Genomic DNA, 19918 nt, shown 5'->3' with positions numbered 1-19918 from the left:
CGTGTGCCCTGTGATTGGTTGGCAACCAGTTCAGGGTGTACCCTGCCCACTGCCCGAAGATAGCTGGGATAGGCTCCAGCACCCCTTGCGACCCTGGTGAGGCGAAACGGTACAGATAATATGGATGTATATGTGTATATATTATATGTAAATTTTAAATATACATTTAGTAATTCACACACACATATGTATATATATATACATATGTATATATACATATGTTTATATACATATATATGTGTGTATGTATAATATATATATATATGTGTAACATATATATATAATCTATGTATATATATGTATATGTGTATATATAAGTAAATTTGGTTTGCCATAGATTCGTTAACGTCACGGCAAATTTGCATATCCTGTTTCTCTGACTCACTCAATAATGGATATCGCGAGAGGACCTTGTAGGCGAGCTTCTATCAGATGCTTGCACTAAACGACAAATTCGACAGCAGAATAACGTTTCCTATCGCCTCGCCAGACCGATGACTCTTAAATAAGAACGAAGACTTTTTTTTTTTTAGTTTTTCTTGGCGGCGTTCAACGTAAGTTGGCGAAGTTTTTAACGTAATACACAGCCGAGCAGCTACCTAGCTAGGTGTCGTACTAGCACACCATCCTTTTTTCTTCTTGGGCAGGTGTCGACAACTAAATGAGTTTATTTCGATTTTTAACTGCCGACATGGCTGTAATGCAATTGTGTTTTGAAGACAGGCGTCGGGAGGACTGCATTGTTCCCAATTCCGGTGTCCGAGAAGTGAACACCTGCCAGCTGTTGTCAGTGTTCGGGTAGCAGATGTGACATATTAGCTCACAATTAGTGGAAAGTGTTCACGCACTCGATGTTGTTTTTTTTTATAGCTTGAAGAAAGATAAATATAACGATTTGTAGCGAGACGATGGCTAGTTTATTTCCTTAGTAATAAACAGGGGTGAGACTGACTGGCTTTCTGTCGCTGTGAGCGATTCGCAAGACACAACTATGTTACCCGTAACCATGAAAATGAAAGAAAATTAATTGGTGAACCTTTCCATAAACTCTTAAAGTCTTCTGACTCCTAAAGCGATATGACCGAGAAATGATTAGCTAACTATAGTGGTGGACTTAACCATTAAAGAACTTTCATATTTCTAATACTTGCAGAGTGGAAAAGTCTTGACACCCGATCATGGATGGGTATGTATGCATCTACAGTCACCTTGGAATACATTGTCGTCAACAACGTATCATAAATTGAAGTTTTTTTTTCGCGCTGTAGGTTTGTCGGGGAACTGCTCGGTGAAGACAGCTCAATGGTGGCACGCATGCAGAAGAAGTTTTGGAAGACCAAGCAGGTGCTCATCAAGGCTACAGGCAAGAAGGAGGACGAGTATGTGGTGGCCTCTGACTCCGACCTGGATGCAAAGCTTGAGGTACAAAAGGGGTGTGAAGACTGCCACAAATCAACCACAGAGAGATTTGTTACTCTTGCACTAATGGTCAAAAACATCAAATGAACAGGTTACTCGGCCTGCTGCTGCAATTTTTTTTTTAACTTTTTGGTTGTTAGCAGTTTTATACAAAAGCTGCTTAGTTGATTCCTGCAAAACCTCGTGAGTTTATGTTTATCGAAATGTTAGTTCCTTGTACACTTGCCAGTAAAATAGAGTGCAGCACCACCTCATGGCTAGCAATATGATTTTGGCAGTATATCAAACTCATTTGAAACGGTGTTTGAAATTATGAAACAGTGGGCATTCGTTTTCAGAGACTATATTTGAACAAAAAGAATATATAATTTTTCTCTTTAATAAAAGTGGGTTGCAGTTTTTTTAGGGGAGGGTGCAAGTCTCAGGGTGACAACAAATATTTGACACATTGATGCAAAGCTCCTGATAGATTTGGAGCTGTACAAGAAGACAGTTATTGAAGTTCCTGTTTTTCATTTGATTGTTTAATATTTATTGGCTAAAATAGTTTTTCATACTGTTATGACTTTATGTACTGCTATGTTCGTGTGGGTTACCGCTAAAACATGGCACATTTCGAAGGTTAGGAACCGAAAAAAAATTGTAAACCGAGGACCTCTCGCACTTTGCCTCTTTAAAAAAACAAAAAAAACAATAAGAAACCTGTTGAAACAAAACAAACAATTTCTGTATTATTTTTGTTTAAACAAACATACAGTGGGGAACGTGAGTTTGTGTAATTGGCAGCATACAGAGAGGGGCACTTTACCCTATTTTGCTGGTCCATCCTCCGTCCGTGACCCTTACGTCCTTATTCATAAAATAAACATCCTGCGTCCCGTCCGTCCTACGTCTTTTTAAAGAGCTTACGTCCTTGCATTTCACCAAAAAACATACGAAACAAAACTGTAACTGTATGCCATTACTGTTGCAGATTACAGTTATATTAAATAATAATGTCGAGTATTTTCAATGTGGGGGAGAGAGATCGCGCAGTCGAGTCTTCTTGCTGGCTAAACAAGAAGGGAGTGGATGGTGACTGTTTTGGATCGCTGCAGGAATGATCAATTTTAAATAACATTCATAAAGAAATGTGTCAAATTTCAAAATCCAGACTCGTGTTTGTCATGGAGGATCGCTAACTGCTAGCACGCTAGTGCTACGCCAGCAACATATACGTAAATTCTTCATTAATTCCCATTACAAACTGCCCACAGCTTAACTATTTAAACGCTGCTTTACCAATATAGTCTTATAAATTTGTCCCCCGGAATTAAAAAAACAAAAATCCAAACGTGTTTTTAACGTCGTATCTCTGTCACGCAGCTTATGTGTGTGTGTGTGTGTGTGCGTGTGTGCGTGCATGTGTTACATTACATTACAATGCCCGTCTCTGGTAGCGTATATTCTTCCAACGAAAAGAAAGGAATGAGGCAGTGAAGGGCAAATAAATGCAACTGTTTTCTCATAGTGCAACACATTTTAATAAATTGTTACCTTAAAAAAACACATAAATCAATATAGACATTGGACATCAATTCATAACATGGTGCATGGATGTGTCCCCCTTCTCACTATGTTACTATTTGCAGGCATAATACATAGAATGCCACTCTGGAGCATACGATATACTGTATATGTCAAGTAATGTATGTGTCACAGTCAAGCTGGCGTCAATTAAAATGCAAACTGGTATGCGGTTGGTTATCAACTGTCCTTTTCAGCCATTTTTCTTGTTTGGTTCCTTCAGTTCTTCCGCTCAGTCCAGTCTACCTGCACTGAGTTGCTCAAGGTGATTGAGAGGTACCAGCATAGGATCACACGTGAGTTAAGAGTCCCTACCTGAACAAAACTTTAGTTCCATCCAAACTATCAATAGGAAAGGTTGCCAAACTCTTTGCTCTCTATAGGTTTGTCCCAGGAGGAAAACGAGCTTGGCCTGTTTCTCCGCTTTCAAGCTGAACACGACCGCACCAAGGCTGGCAACATGATGGATGCCACCAGCAAGGCCCTTTGTACTTCTGCCAAGAAGAGGTGAGTGGCACAAGGCTGCGTAGGTGAGGGCACCCCACAGGTCTACATTTAAATGAATTTTTTTGTATTCACAGGATGGCCCTCTGTACGCCGCTGAAACGTTTGCACCAGGAAGTCGAGACTTTCCGACGACGTGCGATCGCGGACACGCTCTTGACTGTCGGTCGGATGGAAAAAGCTCGTACAGAGTACAGAGGAGCTTTGCTCTGGATGAAGGACATCTCTCAAGAACTTGACCCAGACACTTACAAACAGCTGGAAAAGTTCCGTAAGGTAAGGGTTGACGTCCCCCGTGCCCCGTTTGGTCCTTATTTGTGGACGGTGGTTTGACTGATCAGTTGGATCTCTTGGCAGGTTCAAGGCCAGGTGAGGGCAACAAAGAATCAGTTTGAGAAGTTAAAAAATGACGTGTGCCAGAAGGTGGACATGCTGGGTGCCAGCCGCTGCAACATGCTGTCCCACTCACTTTGCAACTATCAGGTTTGTCCAACTACTGTCTCAAATGATGTTTATACAGCACCAGTTTACAACAGAAGTTGCCGTGAGCCTATTTGAGTTGGCCAAAAACCACACTGATACATTAGATAGACATACACTGGTGCCGTGAGATCCAAGTCTGATTCTTTCTGTGATCAGGGTTTCGAAATGTGACATGTATATGAAAATAAAATTTTAAGGATTAGTGGAAACTTATTTTTTTAGCACTGTAATTTAGTATATTCTAACGTAGGTTATGGTTAGATGCCGTGCTCGCCGTGGAGTGATCATGACAGGCCATGTGCTCTTGCTGTTCAATGTCAACCACGGGTATACAAAACCCATGTTTTTGTTCTTAATAAACGTGAGTTCGCTGACTAATGCCGCCATAATCCACAGTAGACACTACAATATGTTAGCGTACCACAACAGGACATCGAAGCGGCGCTGAGTCAGATGCACACGGTAGCCTGTAGGTGCGAACTACAGTTAACTTCCAGACATGGCTCTCCCTATGTCAGAAATGAACACCAGAATGTCTATAGCCCAGCCCTTTGGATTTTCTACCCTTTTAAATTTGAAGGGCAGTCTGGAATAGTTTTGGGCCAATGTCCTAACCAAGTCCAGCAATTTGTATTTTCTAATGTTCATGACCAAAGGTCAACCCAAGTGGTTGGACCCGTTTTTTCAGCATTCTTCACCACCGTGGCTCCATTGTTCTTTAAATGTGGTAATTACTCTCTACTCTGTACTCAACTACTAGGGGAAGGGAACTGACGTTGCTTTGCTTTTAGTGTGTTGTAATGTCATAAAAAAGAGGTAGCGGTTTTGAAGTAGTGTACAATATACCTTTGTGTGTCCTTTAGGCTACAATTAGTAATTATATTTCCACTGTTGTAATTTCAACAGAAAATCATCCCCCCCTTCTTGGAAGAAAGGTTAAAACAGTTTTTTTTTTTTCATTTCTTGCTGAGATGTATTCCTGGTGCACTAGACTCATTTCTTTACTTAGAAATTGTTGCAATGAAACATACAAACACACAATTTTGTGCAGCATTAGAATGAAGTGATAGAGAAAATGCAATGCAAGTCTAAATTTTTTTTTATGGTTGCATCATTTTGAAATCTGGAGTCCAGGATAATAGTTTACCTCAACTATTCTTCAAATTATTGTAAAAATTTGCCAGAAGACCGCGGGTTAGGCTCCAGTACCCCGCAACCCTCGTGGAAACACTTGAACGCTCACAATATTGCAAAGTTTTCATTTTCCACAATTATACTTAGTATAATACTAAGTGGGAAGCAACAATTAAGTGGAAGGAAAGTTAGGCAATATTTTAAATTAAATTTAATTAAATAAAAATTTGCGGGGAATAAAAAACTGAAAAGTGGGGACATGTAGAATTATTCCCCCCGCTGAAGCCTGGTAAAAGCTCAAAAAGTTCAAGTGGTGTTACTACTTTCGCAGGGCACGATACATAACAGTAAAACCAATACTGCTTGTTAGCCCAGCTATGACGTTTTGCATTGGCCCAGCAAACCAAACCCAGGCCCCGTGGAGTGACCATCTGCCTTGAACGGAGAGAGACAGTAGAGGGACAGAAGGTTAACTGCGAGATAAAGCAGGATAGAGAGGATAAAAAGTCAGTGGAGGAACGAGTGAACAAAGAGCACCACAACAGCAATATCAACAACAGTCATTGTTCCATGATGACAGCAGATCGTGTAAGAAAAGTGTCAATGCAGCCTTCCATACAGTTATTCATTCCTCCGCATTTCACACGCATTCCCTGTCCCTGCAGACCACCCTACTTCACTTCTGGGAACAGACGGCCCAAGCCTTGTCCGGCATCCATGATGCCTTCCAGGGACACGTGCCATACCAGTTCACCACACTCAAGGTGGGTCGATGATGCTCTGCCAAAGATCCAGATTTTAGCTCTGTCTTCATTACTCATCCAGTCAATCAATCCCTGGCAGGACCTGCGGGACCCATTGGAGCAAATCACCGAAGCACAACTACAAGAGAAAGATGAGAAGGTTCTACAGGGAAATACTGACAGGTGGAGTACCCCAAATGACAAAACCAAAATGTCAATCGTACATGGTGAGAGGTGATACATAGATGGAAAGGTGGATGGATGTTTTTATTCATTGCGTGAGTAAGATGAAATGTTCCTTAGTGGCTGTCAACAAAGTGTGGTAGTGTGTTGATATACAGGTCAAAAGTGAACTACCTAAAATTTGGTTTACTCCCAGAAAAATGGGACGCTTGCGGAATTATCTTCCCCCATTTTCATTGTTTGAAACACGTCATGAGCGATCCACATCACCTCAAAGTTATAGTTATAAGGTCGAGCTAGTTTACTAACAGTTGGACACACAAAGAAGAAAAAAAATACTGTGCTGCACGTTTTTAACAGTACCCATTGACGTCTTTGATCCACTGAAAGACATTTTATTTGTACTCATAGTTAAGAGTCTTCTAAGATTGAGTATTGCGAGCACATCTCAAATTGAACTGTGCTCAATGTCCATGAAAAACACATTAGTACAGTATTAGAAACATCTTATATTAAAAATATTTCGTCTGATGGTGCAAATTTCTTTCCAATTTGCTGGGACGTGTCCATGCTTTGATTGTATTAAAATACATGATGAATTTTATTCAAAGTAGCCTTGTTTTAATCCTCCCCAGTCTGGTGTGCTTGGATGATGAGGCATCAGGAAGTGCTGCTGACGCAGGTATGGACGAGGATGAATTGCAGTACACTGAATACCTACTTGTCACTCGCTGGTTAAAATCACTGTTTTGGCGTTGATTTTGTCTTATACCAACTCACAACATTTGTTAAAATGACCGCTAGGGTGACTATTGTAAATGCTATTTAATATGCAATTCTTTTTTTTTTTTTTAAGGTCCGCTTCTCATGTGTTTTGTTAACAATCACATGCAATAAATGAATGTGGATTGCAAAAAAAACAATATTGGATTTGTGAATTTACTACGCTAATTTATTATACACAAATATGTTGGTGTTACAGGTTACGTTTAGGCTAGAATAAAGGCAAATGAACTATGAAGTGATATGAAAAATTGGAGTTGTTAACTTACTACACTTTGACTTGCAGTCTTTCAAGTGCTTGCCAACTTCACAAAATTGAATGCTAATTAGATGACCGTCATCTGGCTAAGTCTGCATGTTAAGTGACACAGTGTTAGTTGTGGCCATTGGCTCCTTCTTGACTCCTGCTTCTCCCAAAGGTGTTTTGTCAAACTCCACTGGCACGGGGTCGAGACCAGAAGATGAAGATGGCGAACAGGGGGACATGGCTTTCCTCAATGACCTGCTCAGCCCCAGCCCGGGCATGACTGACGACTTCAGCAGAGAGTGGCACGATGCTTTTGGGCTCTTTGACACTCCTGCCGCCGGGACTGCAGCAACCGGGCTAGCACCACCGGTGGGCAATTCCGCCCCCCCACCACAGTGCACCTCTCCCAGCCCTACTGGCTTCCTGCCTTCTCAGCTCCTGGATCACAGCCTGAGTTCCACAGGTGAGCGCTTGATCCTGCGGCTGAATTGCCAACACTGCTCATCCTCATCACTGCATGTTTTGTCTACCAGGCTGGTCTACACCACCGATGTTTCAAGCACTGCCCCTTCAGCCGCCTCTTGCACAGAATCAATCAGCTACGCCGGCTCCGGCTTCTGTAGCCCATGGTAAAACCCAACCTGAGTAATTACTATGTCGTAATAATCATTAGTTGTTATTCAAATGTTAATGTGGGTGTAACTTCTGCAGGTGGATCCAGAGACATGTCTGCTTGGTTCAACCTCTTCGCCGATTTAGACCCACTCTCCAACCCCGATGCTATTGGACGCTCCGCAGACGAGCTGCTGAACGCCTGAGGTAGTGTAGGGTAATATCTAGAACATCTATATATATTGTACAAACACGCATGCATGCACACAACGATGACTGTCAACACCGCACTAGAGTTGCAAAGGTGTGGAAAATGCCCAGTAAATTTCAAGGATGTTTATGGTAAATGTATATTGGAAATGAATATGGGGAGTTATTGAGGATCATTCCCATTTTAAGTCTTCCCTGAGAATTATTAGAGTTGGGAATGGGATTTGGTAGATTTGATTCGAATGAGGCATATACAAACATTTAGTTTTTTCATAAGCTAGCTGATATCCATACATAGTAGGTAGTTTTTCTTGTTTTCTATTGCAAAACAAAATCAACCAAGCGCTCACTCACAACTTGGAAAAACTTCAAAGTCAAGGTACACCTGCATGACCTCTAGTTGTTATAGTCAGGCTTTTGTTAAGGTATAAACTATATTTAAGCTCCCTTTGTGGAGCCAGACTTGTAGCTTGTCAACTCCTGATTTTATAGAAATATATTCAGGTTTTTTTGTTTTGTTTTGTTTTGGGGCACAAAATGTCACAAACTGTTTTGTTTGTGCTTTCACTATTCATTCTTCATCTTGAGCTTATGTCTGCAGGGTGCTGTTTTCATCCTGGATGCGGTTTGGGCTTTATCACATTCCAAAGAAGGATTTCAACTTTATTACATAAAAATGTGTGTCCATTGTTCAGTGAGTGGAGTACTTGATGGACACAGAGTCTGTGAGCACATTCCCAGAGCGGTGAAATGCAGATCAGAGTCAAATGTATTGGCCAAGTGTGTTTAAGAACACATAACTTATATACAATTTAAGCATATGCATTCTGTAACAAACTGACAAGCGCAGCAGAATTTTGAACCAACCCTGCACCAACCAGAAAATAACCAACAGGAGTCCACCTTGAATGGTTTTGACAGTGCTCTACTAATTGTAATTTTCATTGCATTATCCTCACTGCTAATCATTGAATCAGTGATTGGCATAAATAAAAGCTATAAAGTGCCACTGGGTCATTGACTCCAGACCAGTGTTGAGTTTGACACCTAGAGCACCAGTATGAAATGTTTTGGTATGTTTAGCTTTATGTATATTTTCCTGTATTGATTACACCGTTTTCTTCTATGATTTGCATGAAGGGCGTGCCATCTCAGTACAGTTGCAATCCACTTCTGTTTTAGACTGAACCTTTTTTTTGCAGATGTGAGGGAATTGAACGGAAATACAGTACTGTATCTCTGAACTGTGAATGCTCAGATTCTGACGTGGTCAAACTACTGGAACTACAAACGTAGCAAGATTGCAATTTAAAATTTGGTAGGAAAAAATGACAGCAAAGGACAATTATTTTGAGATGACTAAATGAGGTTTCCATATGCATGCCTAAATGCATATGTAAGGGTTTGAGAGAAGGATCTGTGAAGTGAAAGTCTATTATTACTGTTCTTTCTGTATTTTAATTAATTTTTGTGTGATACAAGGACCGTACTTTTTGCTACAGTCATATTGCGCTTTGAAGAGTTTAAAAGTTATTTACTGAAGGTAGTATTTACTCTGTCACTTGCTGTCTGTTTACTCTTGAAGAATGTATTTATCTAATCACAAATGCTTAATTTCATGCATTTTATTTAACTTAACGATTTACAAACTGAATCAGGTTAACAATAAACTGGAGCAAATACGTTTGCGCTTCTTTGGTAATTATTTGAAGATTTTGGTCATTTTCTATGCATCAGGTGTCATGTCGAATGCTACATACTTACTTGATAGGCCACATGCAACATGGCTGCCAACGTTGACGTAACACGTGATTGTGATGTCAATGCTACGTTCGCTGTAGGTGGGAAATGGTACTATCCCATTCGGATGTCTGCGTGTACTCTGCGACTGTCTGGCAACCAATTCGGGGTGAACCCCGTCTGCTGCCCGAACACAGCTGGCATTGGCTCCAGCACGCCCGCAACCCTCGTGACAAGTAAAGGAACGGATACTGGATGGTTGGTTGATGATTATTCCATTTCCGACCTCAAAGCGTTGACTAAGCTGACTGATTCTGCTAAATTATTGCTCTTTGGGTCCGTTGCACAAAGCAGGTTCAACAAACTGAAACTAATTCTGAACACTGAGTTTATTTAATCTGAGATGGGAAACTGAGTTTCCGGTTTCAGAACAGCTGATTTGAATCGGTTTAATCAACCCTGTGCATGTCCGTCTGGAGTTAAGCACGTGCCCCACAGCTATGAAAAGCCAGTCACCATGGCAATGGGGAAGAGGAAGGCCGTGTTTTTATTTGATTTACTCCTCTAGAACTTTAAGTATTCGTTCGTTCATACAGTGAGTTGTAACATATTTTGAGGAAGAAGAGGAACACCGCTTCTGCTGCTGCAGCCAAGAAGACTGCATGGTACTCGGGTGAATGCGTGAATTTCAATGTTGTCCTTTGCAATCAAAATACGATAGGGCGGCTCTCAGTTCGAATGGGAGTGCATTTTACCATTTGGGAGCAAACGACTTAACTCTGTCACCTTTAGTTTTGAATTTTGTACAACTGGTTGAAGGCAGTCAGCAGGCCTCACTGATCTGACAGCACAGTGAAAAGACACAAGATCTATTAATTATGCAGGTGCTTGACAATGAAAGCCCCTGTAAGTGATATTAAGAATTTTGTTTTGGATCTGAAAATGAACCGGTAGCCAGTGCAAATAGGCAAAAACAGGAGTGATATTACTGAATCTATGAGATCTTGACAGAATCTTGGCAGCAGCGTTTGGAACTAATTGGTGGTGGTCTAATGAAGCTTTGTTGAGCCAGGTGAAGAGAAAATGATAGTAGTCAAGACGTGAGGAAACAAAAGCATGGATGATTATTTGTAGCTCGGAATGAGATACTATACATCTGCGTTTGGAAATGTTTTTAAGGTGGAAAAAGCAGGAGCCATGTGAGGGTTCTGAACTTGGGGAAAAAAAACATTCAAAATATTTGGAACAAGACAATTTATTTCTTGTTTGATTAAAAAAACAAACAAACAAAAAGCATTAAAAAAATCCAAATCATGTTGCTGAACATCTTTCCATGTACTCCTTGTCTGCTACTCGTTCCAATCGTTGAGTGTAGACTCCACACAGTTGCACTTGTAGCTTGTCGTGCTCTCAAATCTCGATTGCTTATTCTTAATTTGACCCCAGTCTGATAAATAAATACATTACTATTCACAATAATGATAACATGTAATTCACAGTACTCAGTGGAGCAATTAATGACAGGGGCAGGATTGAATTGTATCTGTGTGAGTGTGTGTTTACAATTGTTCACTCAAGTCAGATACGTCAGCTCATACAATGCGGCATATATTTACATCCCAGTACATTCCGACGGCACATGGAGGGCTGAGGTGCTCTCGGAACATTATAAATAGTTTCAGAAGATCATCATGAATTGGCTTGTTTGTGTGTTGCGCCATTTTTTCAGATGCTGCAGCCATTTGTTGATGATGGCCAACTGTCCCAAAATGCATCATGTCAGGATCAGTTCAATGAGTGTGTTCATTGCCATGGTAACCATTGCCATCTGCACTACACACGCTGTAGTGTGGGTGGACAAAGCCGAGATGGACTCTTTGGACTTGGATGCCACGAGCAGACCAAAATGAGGGAAATGGACTTGGCTGGATGGTGGCTATGTTGAAAGTCTACACCCCCCTGTCTAAAATTTGGCTTTTGGTGATATTGAAAATGGAGATGTGCCCGATTTCAGAATGAAAGACTATAACGATTGAATTTAAACTCCTTTTGGGAGTCATTACACATCACAATTTAAAGTGCCGCAAAACAGTTATGCTGCTCTCGTAGGCGTTCTATAAGACGTCTGAAGGTTTTGTGCTAACTTCAACTGCTACTTTCGATCATTCTTCACAGTAATTATGTTCTTTTAGTGATGAGCAGTGCTGTGTTCGAGCCAGACATACCTTTTGTTCTGGTTCAAAGTGGCAGCTAGTGTTATCGTGACACCTTCGACAACTAGAACAGCTATAATGTATCTGGTGTTAATCAGAGGCACTTTAAATGGTGAGAGGTAAATTCGAATTTCAATGAGTTTGAATGTGATCGGTTAATGCTGAACACAACCATATTACAATTTTGAGGGTGTGCACACTTTTGCAAATTTTGTACTCTTTACTCCCCCTTTGAAATCAAAATATCAATTAAGTTGTACAGGTTATAGGTCCAATTAATGGGGGGGATATGTTTTTTTTTTTTTTAAAGGATAATATATCGACATTTTTCAAGAGATGCGTGTATCCACTGTCAAGCCAAAAATGTGAAATAAGGACAGGGTTACACAGCTTTGAGTTAGCTTTGGCCTTTCGATACAAATGTATTAATTTGTTTGGCACCGCCCCCGTGCAACCTCAACGAAAAGGTGGAGGCGCTACATCAGTTTGGGGAAATGCGAGTACTGTCCTCGAAAATATCAGGCACGATTTTTTTTTTTTTTTTTTTTTACTTTTACCCCTTCAAGTTTTGCTACAATCTGGCAGCACCATGGCCTTTTGTAGTGGAAGGCATATTATTTAGAAAGTACTAGAGATACAAAAAAAAGATATGTCTGTGGAAAGGCGTCATGGTATCATATGGTGAAAAAATTATGCCCTTTTCCTTTCAAAACAATAAGACAGCAATGAGATTGGTCATACAGAGGTGGGGGGCAGTGGGAAGCGTCGTTTGAACAAAGACATCAGAGAGCGAGCATGCTGAAGGCCTTTTTTTTCTTCTGCTTCTTCTTTTTGGAGCTTGAAGGTGTTAAGGGTGCTTGTCAGAAGCTCTCGGGCTCCTCCAGGAGGCAGGGCTGGGTGGAGAGAGGCACCAGCGACGGGGACAGACTGCGCAGGCCCACCCCAGGGCGAAAGTTAAGGTCCGGGGCCGGGAGCAGGGGCTTGAGGATGCTGACGAGGCAGAAGGCGGAACCGCTGTTGGGGATGAAGTTGACCTTGTTGCGGTCAGGACACAGGAACGGCGGGATCTCGTGCACGCTGGGCCTGGAACACACACATAGTCATTTTATTATTATCAGTTAAAACAATTACAGAGAAACAGACATTAAAACAGTATAATAACATAATTGAATAGAATGTAATTAAAAAAAAAAAAAATCTGTTAGGCATCTTGATTTAAAACTTCACTTCAATTTATTGTGCTGCTCCTTATGGTGAGCCGGTCTTGCACAACGGGGGTGGAATAATTATTCGGGCTCAACTGATATGGATTCCAAAATTTAGCAGAATAGAAATCAGATAACCAATTAACCTGACAATACATTAAAAACATTATGAATAAGTTGTTTGAGCCCTTACTGCTTATAATAAATATTTTAATTGCAGGCAGAACATTTGACTGCTTTGGAATACTTGGTTCGTTAATATTTGACTTGACTAAAAGCAACTGTATATACTGTACACCGCTGGCGTCAGACTGAAACCTTATAAGTCACAGTTTGTATTAAGATAGACAGATAGATCGATAGAGAGAGAAGAATAAGAAAAAAAAACAGTTTTTCTACATACAGGGTCTCTTCAGACACTTTGACTTTCTCGCAGCCCTCTGGAGGTTCTCTCTTGAACGTGTAACTGTTGTTGGGCCGCGGAGAGGCAGCATATTTTGGCAGCGGCGAGTACGGGCCCAGCTCTGAAGACGTACACACACACACATTTAAGAAGGTTCAGGCTGACAAAAAGAAGTGATGGGAATTGACTTCTAGTGTGTCTACACACCTTTGTCTTCAAAGGGGCTGCCGCCGCCGACCGCATCGTTGAGGACAGTGAGGTAGGACGGCGAGATGGAGTCGGGGCGGCTGCTGTTGTTGCTGTGGCTCCCGCTCAGGCCGCCCCCCGAGGGGGTCTGCGTGTCGATGCTGCGGGTGCTGCTGCTGCGCTGCGGGGGGACGGGCGGCGGCGCGCGGTGCCCATCCGGAACATCCTGCGGCTGTCGGGCAAAACGCAAACAAGGCACGGTGTTCAGAACAGCAGCGTACGTAAACCTATGGTCACTCCATAACTTGTATTTTGTTGGTGAGGAAACAAGATGCTGCTCGCATACCAAGGCTGAACAATTAATTGAAGTCAAATCAACATGGCAACATACTGAAATGTCATTTTAATTCATTAAAACAGGAAAAAAAAGAGCATGGGTATGAATCGTGATGTGACTCACAAGAATGGTCTCCTCTTTCTCGGGGGTGTCTCGGATGATGATGCGTTCAATTTCCTGGTTGAGACCCTCCACACTGTTGCGGAAACGAGGAGCGGACGACTTGGATATGGGGATGGGGATCAGAATGGTCTTGGGCATGGGCGCCTGCGGAACACACACACACACACACACACACACACACACACAACACTTAGAAAAGGAAGCAGAATAAACTCCTGTTGTTTTTGATGCCCCTCGAAAATAGTTTGGAATTACCTAGAATGTTTAAACAAAAGACACAGCTCAGGATATGATCCGAATTAGGGATGTTCAATCGAACTTTTCGGTTGTTTTGGGCAGTTTCGTTGTCATACCATTATTGTGAATGCAGGCGGCGTGTGCAAGAATGTGAAAAACAAACACGATGTCCTCAAGCTGCCTACACCAGGGACACAGTCTGCTTCGCCGCCCCCGCGCTATACATCACCTGTGACTGCATGATGGTGTGGCTGCCATTAAAGGGCGACTTGCGCTCTTTGTCCCGCCGATGACGGCTGCTCCGCTTGCTACGCTGGAGTTGTTGACGCAGCTTCGCGATCTGGAAGAGGTTTGACACATGCATGTTTTCAATCGGTTTATAATTCCTTCTTTCCATTTTCATTCGGCAATGAAAACATGACAATTTTGTAATTTGTACTTTAACGTGTGCGCATTTAAATTTAATTGGCTGCTGCCTCGGTCACTTTCTGAGCATTCTCTGTTAGCCATTTTGGAGCACATCTTTTGCAGTCGTTAAACTATTGGCAACCACGTTCAACTTGAAGTTGAGTGTCTCCACATGGCTAACATGGCTCCACCCGGAGGATGTGGCATGCTGGTGAAGTGGTATCGATGGCATAGTATCAGAACATTTTTCAAGCCCATGTATATCTGTTTGTTTTTGTGATGGATTATAAAACAAACAAAATAATCAGTCACTTTTTTTGCTCGCTTGCCCAAATATTTTACTCAGACATTTTTTAAAACACTTTTTTTTTTTTTTTTTTAGTGCAACAACCTCCTTGAGCTGGTCGGTGCTCCCGCAGGAGGCCGAACGCTTGTGAGAGCCTCGCCTCCTTTCATCTGCCCAGGCCCTGGGAGTCTGGCACACATGAAAAGATCACAGTCAGCACTCAAGTCCAGTGGAACCTTGATTTGCAAGTTTGTCTTGAACAAGGCATACCTGTGTGGCCTTGTCCCTCATGTAGGAAAGGTGCGGGTGCTGGCAGTCGTCCTGAGGCCAAGGACCTTCCAGGTGAGTGCCAGCGGTCGCGCCCTGTGAGGGCCACAGCTGGGCGAGTTGGTGGGAGGCGGACAGGAGAATGAGGGAAGGTCCGAGGGCGGCCGAAGGGGAGGTTGGATTATTTAGTTTAAGGCCACTGATGCTTTCTGAGGAGCAGGAGGAAGGTCGTCCTGGAAATGTAAACATGTCAATCGTCAACACGGTAAAAGACAGCATGAGCCCGTTTAGGAACTCGGCTTGTGTGTCGTGGTACAGGATTGATGTTAATCCCTACTGGCATTAACACATTTTAAAGTGGGAGAGTAGGTAGTGGGGAGACACAGGGGGGCAATTGATTCCCGGCTGACCCTGATAAAGGTCTGCTGACACCCTCTTGTAGCATCAACATTTAAATCAGCAGAAATCCAGAGAGCACATGTTCCGATTCTGCAACTAAATTTGGCCGGGTCTTTGACCGGTGCAGCAGTTGTTGCTCGGCAATAAGGACAAATACAAATTCTGCCTAGCTTCAGCCAAGCTCACTATATCTAATCTATCTATCTAATCTATTTATCTATCTGTCTGTCGATCTATAAATATATATGCATACGTTATGACTGTCAAAATTAAAGCGTTACCTCTCGGGAATAATCTATTTTTTTAACACAGTTGAATATTTTAACTCAGTTTAATTTGGTTCAAAAACAATTTGCATACTTTGCATAGTGAAATTCAAATATGGTACCATATTAGCTGTACATCTTTAGCAGATCATCTCAGAACAAAACACCCTGCTCAAGTTACCATTCGGCCATGCAAACAAACACTGCAGGAGTCTGGTGCTTGTGGGCAGTACTAAATATACTGTATACGTTTGGAGAATTGTTGCCTGCACAAAAAAAAATGCCTGTAAAGATGACTTCATTTAGATCATATTCAATCATCAAATAAAGCTATTAGAACAGGCCTTGCATTAAAACATACTTCATATTTGGATATTCTACTTTAATTCCAAGATATTATTCAAGTAAATATCAGCTACAAGCGTCACCAACAATATTAGTTGAAAAATGTGATTAAACGGAATGAATTACTGATTATTATTATTATTTTTTAGATTAATTAGTTAAAAAGCTTGCTGGTATACATATACGCGCACACACAAGTGGTACTAGTAGCGCACGAATGGACAGAAATGTTTTAAGAGTAGAAGTGGAAAACATTATAAGTAAAACAGTCATTGTACTAGTGCACCTTAGTCGTATTAGTGCACTGAATAGTCTTTACACCCATCGTCTTGAATCTCACTCAAGTCAGCAAATTAGGAGAATGCCTAGGGCACTAGTAGTAGGAAAAATGTAGGCAACCACCTCACTAGTAACATGATTGTAGTGGTCCTATCAGTATGCCAAATGTGTCCAACTAGTGAGTCCGAGAGCACACGAGTGCATGGACCTCGAAGCTGTCGAAGCGATACATGTGCTGCTCTGTCTCAACGCGACTTACCGACAAAGGTGAGTTGTCGTCCCGCGATGCGCAAAGCGGCATGGGAGCTCGTCGTCCACCTGACTGATGCTCGCCGCCTTCTAAAATGCTACCGCGAGTAGAAAGAAAACGAGGAGGACATTTGCCGACAGCAAAACACACGTAGAAGGTGAACGAGGTGCAAACTGGCGAGACATATGGTGTCAGAATAGGCGACGCAGGATGGATTTTTTTGTCGCGTTACGGGCGGCTAGGAAAATCAAGAAAAAATGCTTTGCGCTCGTAATGAAATGTGGGAAACGGAAGAAAGGCAGTCTTTGCGTCAGGTGGAATCCGGAAATTATATAGAAAATGACAGAAAAGACAGAAGGGATAGAAAGAAGGTAGAAAGAGGGCGGTGATGCTCGACTAGCTTCGCTTGGTACGACGGGAGGAGGACCAGTGTAAAGGTACAACAAATATTTGCAACTTCCGGTGACGGCTGTCCAAATAAAAGAGAGGATAGATTTTTGCTTCACAGTGGTTAACATCAAGCGTCGTTGAAGGATTACTAAATAAATCGAAATAATTTCCAGTACATTTCTGGAAAGATTTCTGTAAAATTATCTGAGAAGTTAAGAAGGGTCATTTTGTAAAGTTCAATGGGATGATGGAAATCTGTGGGAATTAAATGGGATATGAGGGTACATTCATGATCAGGTCTCATAAATGCAAACATTATGTTCTATCATCACCAGAAATGAATTTTAAATAAAATAATCAATGTCACCAGATTTCTTTGCAAGTAAAGCGAATTTGAACAATCAATTAGTTCCTTGAATAATAAAAACCCTCTGCCCAAAACCTTTCAAAATGAAAAACCAAACCAAAACAATTTGATCAATAGTAAATATGGTCCGAAGAAGTGTGTCTCAACCCTATTTCTAAAACGTTTTTAGTCATTTGGAGGAGGAGCTGATTCAACAGAAATGAATAATCAAGCTAATTGCTCTGATTATGGGTAAGATTTATTTTTTTCAAATCTTTCAATGTTTCAAATCTCATGGAGTATGTCACTCAAACAACAGTTTCATATAATCAGAAAATATCAAAGTCGTTTTTATTAAATATTGATAAAAAGCAAAAAATCTCGACCAGTAAATATAGCTGCTAACACAATTAGTTTGTAATTGAGCAAAAACGCTACCATTAGCATTGGTTTGCTACCCTATTACTGTCGTATGAATAATATTAAAATGTGATTAGTGTTCAAATAAAACTTATTTGAAGAGTCTTCCATAATTTTAGATGTGTTGTTTGATTGGTATTAATTAATTAGTTTAGCTTTGAAAAATGCACCTCTATATTGAGGTAAAAAAAATAGAGATAAAGTGTATTTTGTGCAAACAAATGATCATCGGTCTTTCACATTCAAAGTGAACTCTCGCTCGGCTGATTAATTCCTAGTCTGGTCTAGTCCAGAATTATTCTATGACAAGTTTAATGAACATGTAGACCAGCTAGAATATTTTCTAAAATATTTTTTAAATTACACATGTACATGAAAAATACTAATATGACAAAATATCTCATAGAAAATATACAATGCTGGTTGAGCCGATGAATGAAATTACGCAACTAAACTTTTTTTTTTCTTGAAACCATTATAAGAAATTATAACATTTATTACAAAATCTGTTTTCAAAAATGTTGGTGCTTTAATTGTCCTCCAATTCTAGACTGACCCTCATTAACATAAGCTCGTTAAAATGAACCCAAATTGCGACTCAACATACATCTGGTGATTGGACGTAAACAATTATTTGCAGTGAATGAGCTCATGTCAAATAGTTGCCTTACTTGATTCTACTGTGAAGGGCGAAAACGTGTTTCCGTTTCGTCTTACCAGAGGTTGTGTGACTTTGAGGCCGACAATGGCGCTCTGACGTAGCACACCGACGCTCGTCGCTCGTGCTGATGCTGCAGTTGCTAGGGCGCGGGAGCAGAGAGCAGAGACGTAAACAATTTTTTTTCGGGTTGGGGGTGTGCTCGAAGGAAAATGTCGCCCTCGTGCGGCGAACTTCGATGCTATTCTGCGAATCTTTGATGCAAACAGACATTTTATCCATTCCGTGAGGATATTAAATTGTCAGAGCGGCAAGATTCCGACATACACTATTACTGAACAAAACAAAACAACAAAGTAAAAACAAAAATAATAGCTGGACTGAGGAGGAATTAAAATGAATTGAATCTGAATAAGAGAAAAAATAACAGGGTAAAGACATTGCATGTTGGTTTTCACATCAAGCTTTTAATTGCCCTAAAGTTAAGGTAGGAAATAATTGTTTACAGTCGTTTTTTTTCAATTGACCTTCTGGCCCCCATATGCACAGTGTGTATGCACTTAAAATGATTTTGTGGATCCTCTTGTTGGATCTCAAGTTTCGGTACCTGTATATATACACAATCGTATGTTGTGGCTGGATGGCTTACAGAAGAAATAGAAGGATGGGTCAGTTTGAAACCCATTTTTATTTTAACATATTAATCACACTAAAACCAACCAACCAATCAATCAACTAATGACACATTGTTTTTTATAAAGCTATTTTGAAAGACTACTGCACCAAGGCTTCATATTAAAGACTAAGCGTGAACTAAACTTGACTAACCATATTTTGAGTAATACATCTATTTTAAGAATACTCACTAGTTTTTCTTAACCCAAACATCCTAGATTCATAGTTAGGCCCACAGCAACGCCCTAACAACAAAAATGCTTTTGTTCGGCAATCTCCGGTATTCTTCGGGAATGACGTCATTTACAGAACCTCGGAACGATAGTCGCCATTGAAATGCATTGCTTATTGTCCGGTGAGCTGCTCTACTGATGTTCTGTTATCCGGCAAAATGCCTCGGTGCTGTGTGGTGATGCGTTGTTCGTCTTCTGGGAAGCATGTTTGACCTTTAAATATATAGTGTATAGAAATAATTTGTGGCAGAGTATCAATGAATGCTGCATTCGTGTAAAAAATGCAGAAAAATCAGGCTAGAGTGACGAGGCGTGGCCATGGTTACGCCTAGACCACCATGTAGCTCCGCCCCTGTTTTCAGATGTGG

The 19918-nt window shown here is 41.1% G+C and overlaps 2 protein-coding genes across 3 annotated transcripts; one reads left to right on the top strand and one right to left on the bottom strand.

Annotated features, from left to right (window-relative positions):
* Positions 1 to 374: 374 nt before the first annotated feature.
* ical1 (islet cell autoantigen 1-like) lies at positions 375 to 9568 on the top strand. Of its 2 annotated transcripts, none has more exons than XM_088292041.1 (14): positions 375 to 554; positions 1154 to 1186; positions 1269 to 1422; positions 3209 to 3281; positions 3369 to 3492; positions 3567 to 3765; positions 3847 to 3972; positions 5772 to 5870; positions 5950 to 6032; positions 6668 to 6714; positions 7235 to 7525; positions 7596 to 7691; positions 7774 to 7881; positions 8486 to 9568. In XM_088292041.1, the coding sequence occupies exons 2-13, from the start codon at positions 1179 to 1181 to the stop codon at positions 7878 to 7880; spliced, it is 1407 nt and encodes a 468-aa protein (XP_088148167.1). In that variant the 5' UTR covers positions 375 to 554; positions 1154 to 1178; the 3' UTR covers position 7881; positions 8486 to 9568. The 2 variants fall into 2 exon arrangements, with proteins under 2 accessions (XP_088148167.1, XP_088148169.1); XM_088292043.1 differs by having other exon boundaries at positions 7774 to 7891.
* Positions 9569 to 12591: 3023 nt separating this feature from the next.
* Positions 12592 to 17275, bottom strand: fam117ba (family with sequence similarity 117 member Ba). The gene is made up of 8 exons (XM_088292265.1): positions 16838 to 17275; positions 15293 to 15522; positions 15128 to 15211; positions 14558 to 14668; positions 14092 to 14235; positions 13653 to 13863; positions 13446 to 13566; positions 12592 to 12920 (listed from the first exon to the last, which is right to left on the bottom strand). The coding sequence occupies exons 2-8, from the start codon at positions 15311 to 15313 to the stop codon at positions 12698 to 12700; spliced, it is 915 nt and encodes a 304-aa protein (XP_088148391.1). The 5' UTR covers positions 15314 to 15522; positions 16838 to 17275; the 3' UTR covers positions 12592 to 12697.
* Positions 17276 to 19918: the final 2643 nt, after the last annotated feature.

The sequence above is a fragment of the Idiotropiscis lumnitzeri genome, chromosome 3, assembly GCF_059441095.1.
Source record: "Idiotropiscis lumnitzeri isolate Australia: NSW breed Sydney's pygmy pipehorse chromosome 3, RoL_Ilum_1.0, whole genome shotgun sequence".
NCBI lineage: Eukaryota > Metazoa > Chordata > Actinopteri > Syngnathiformes > Syngnathidae > Idiotropiscis > Idiotropiscis lumnitzeri.
This window is presented reverse-complemented; position numbering and strand designations above follow the sequence as displayed.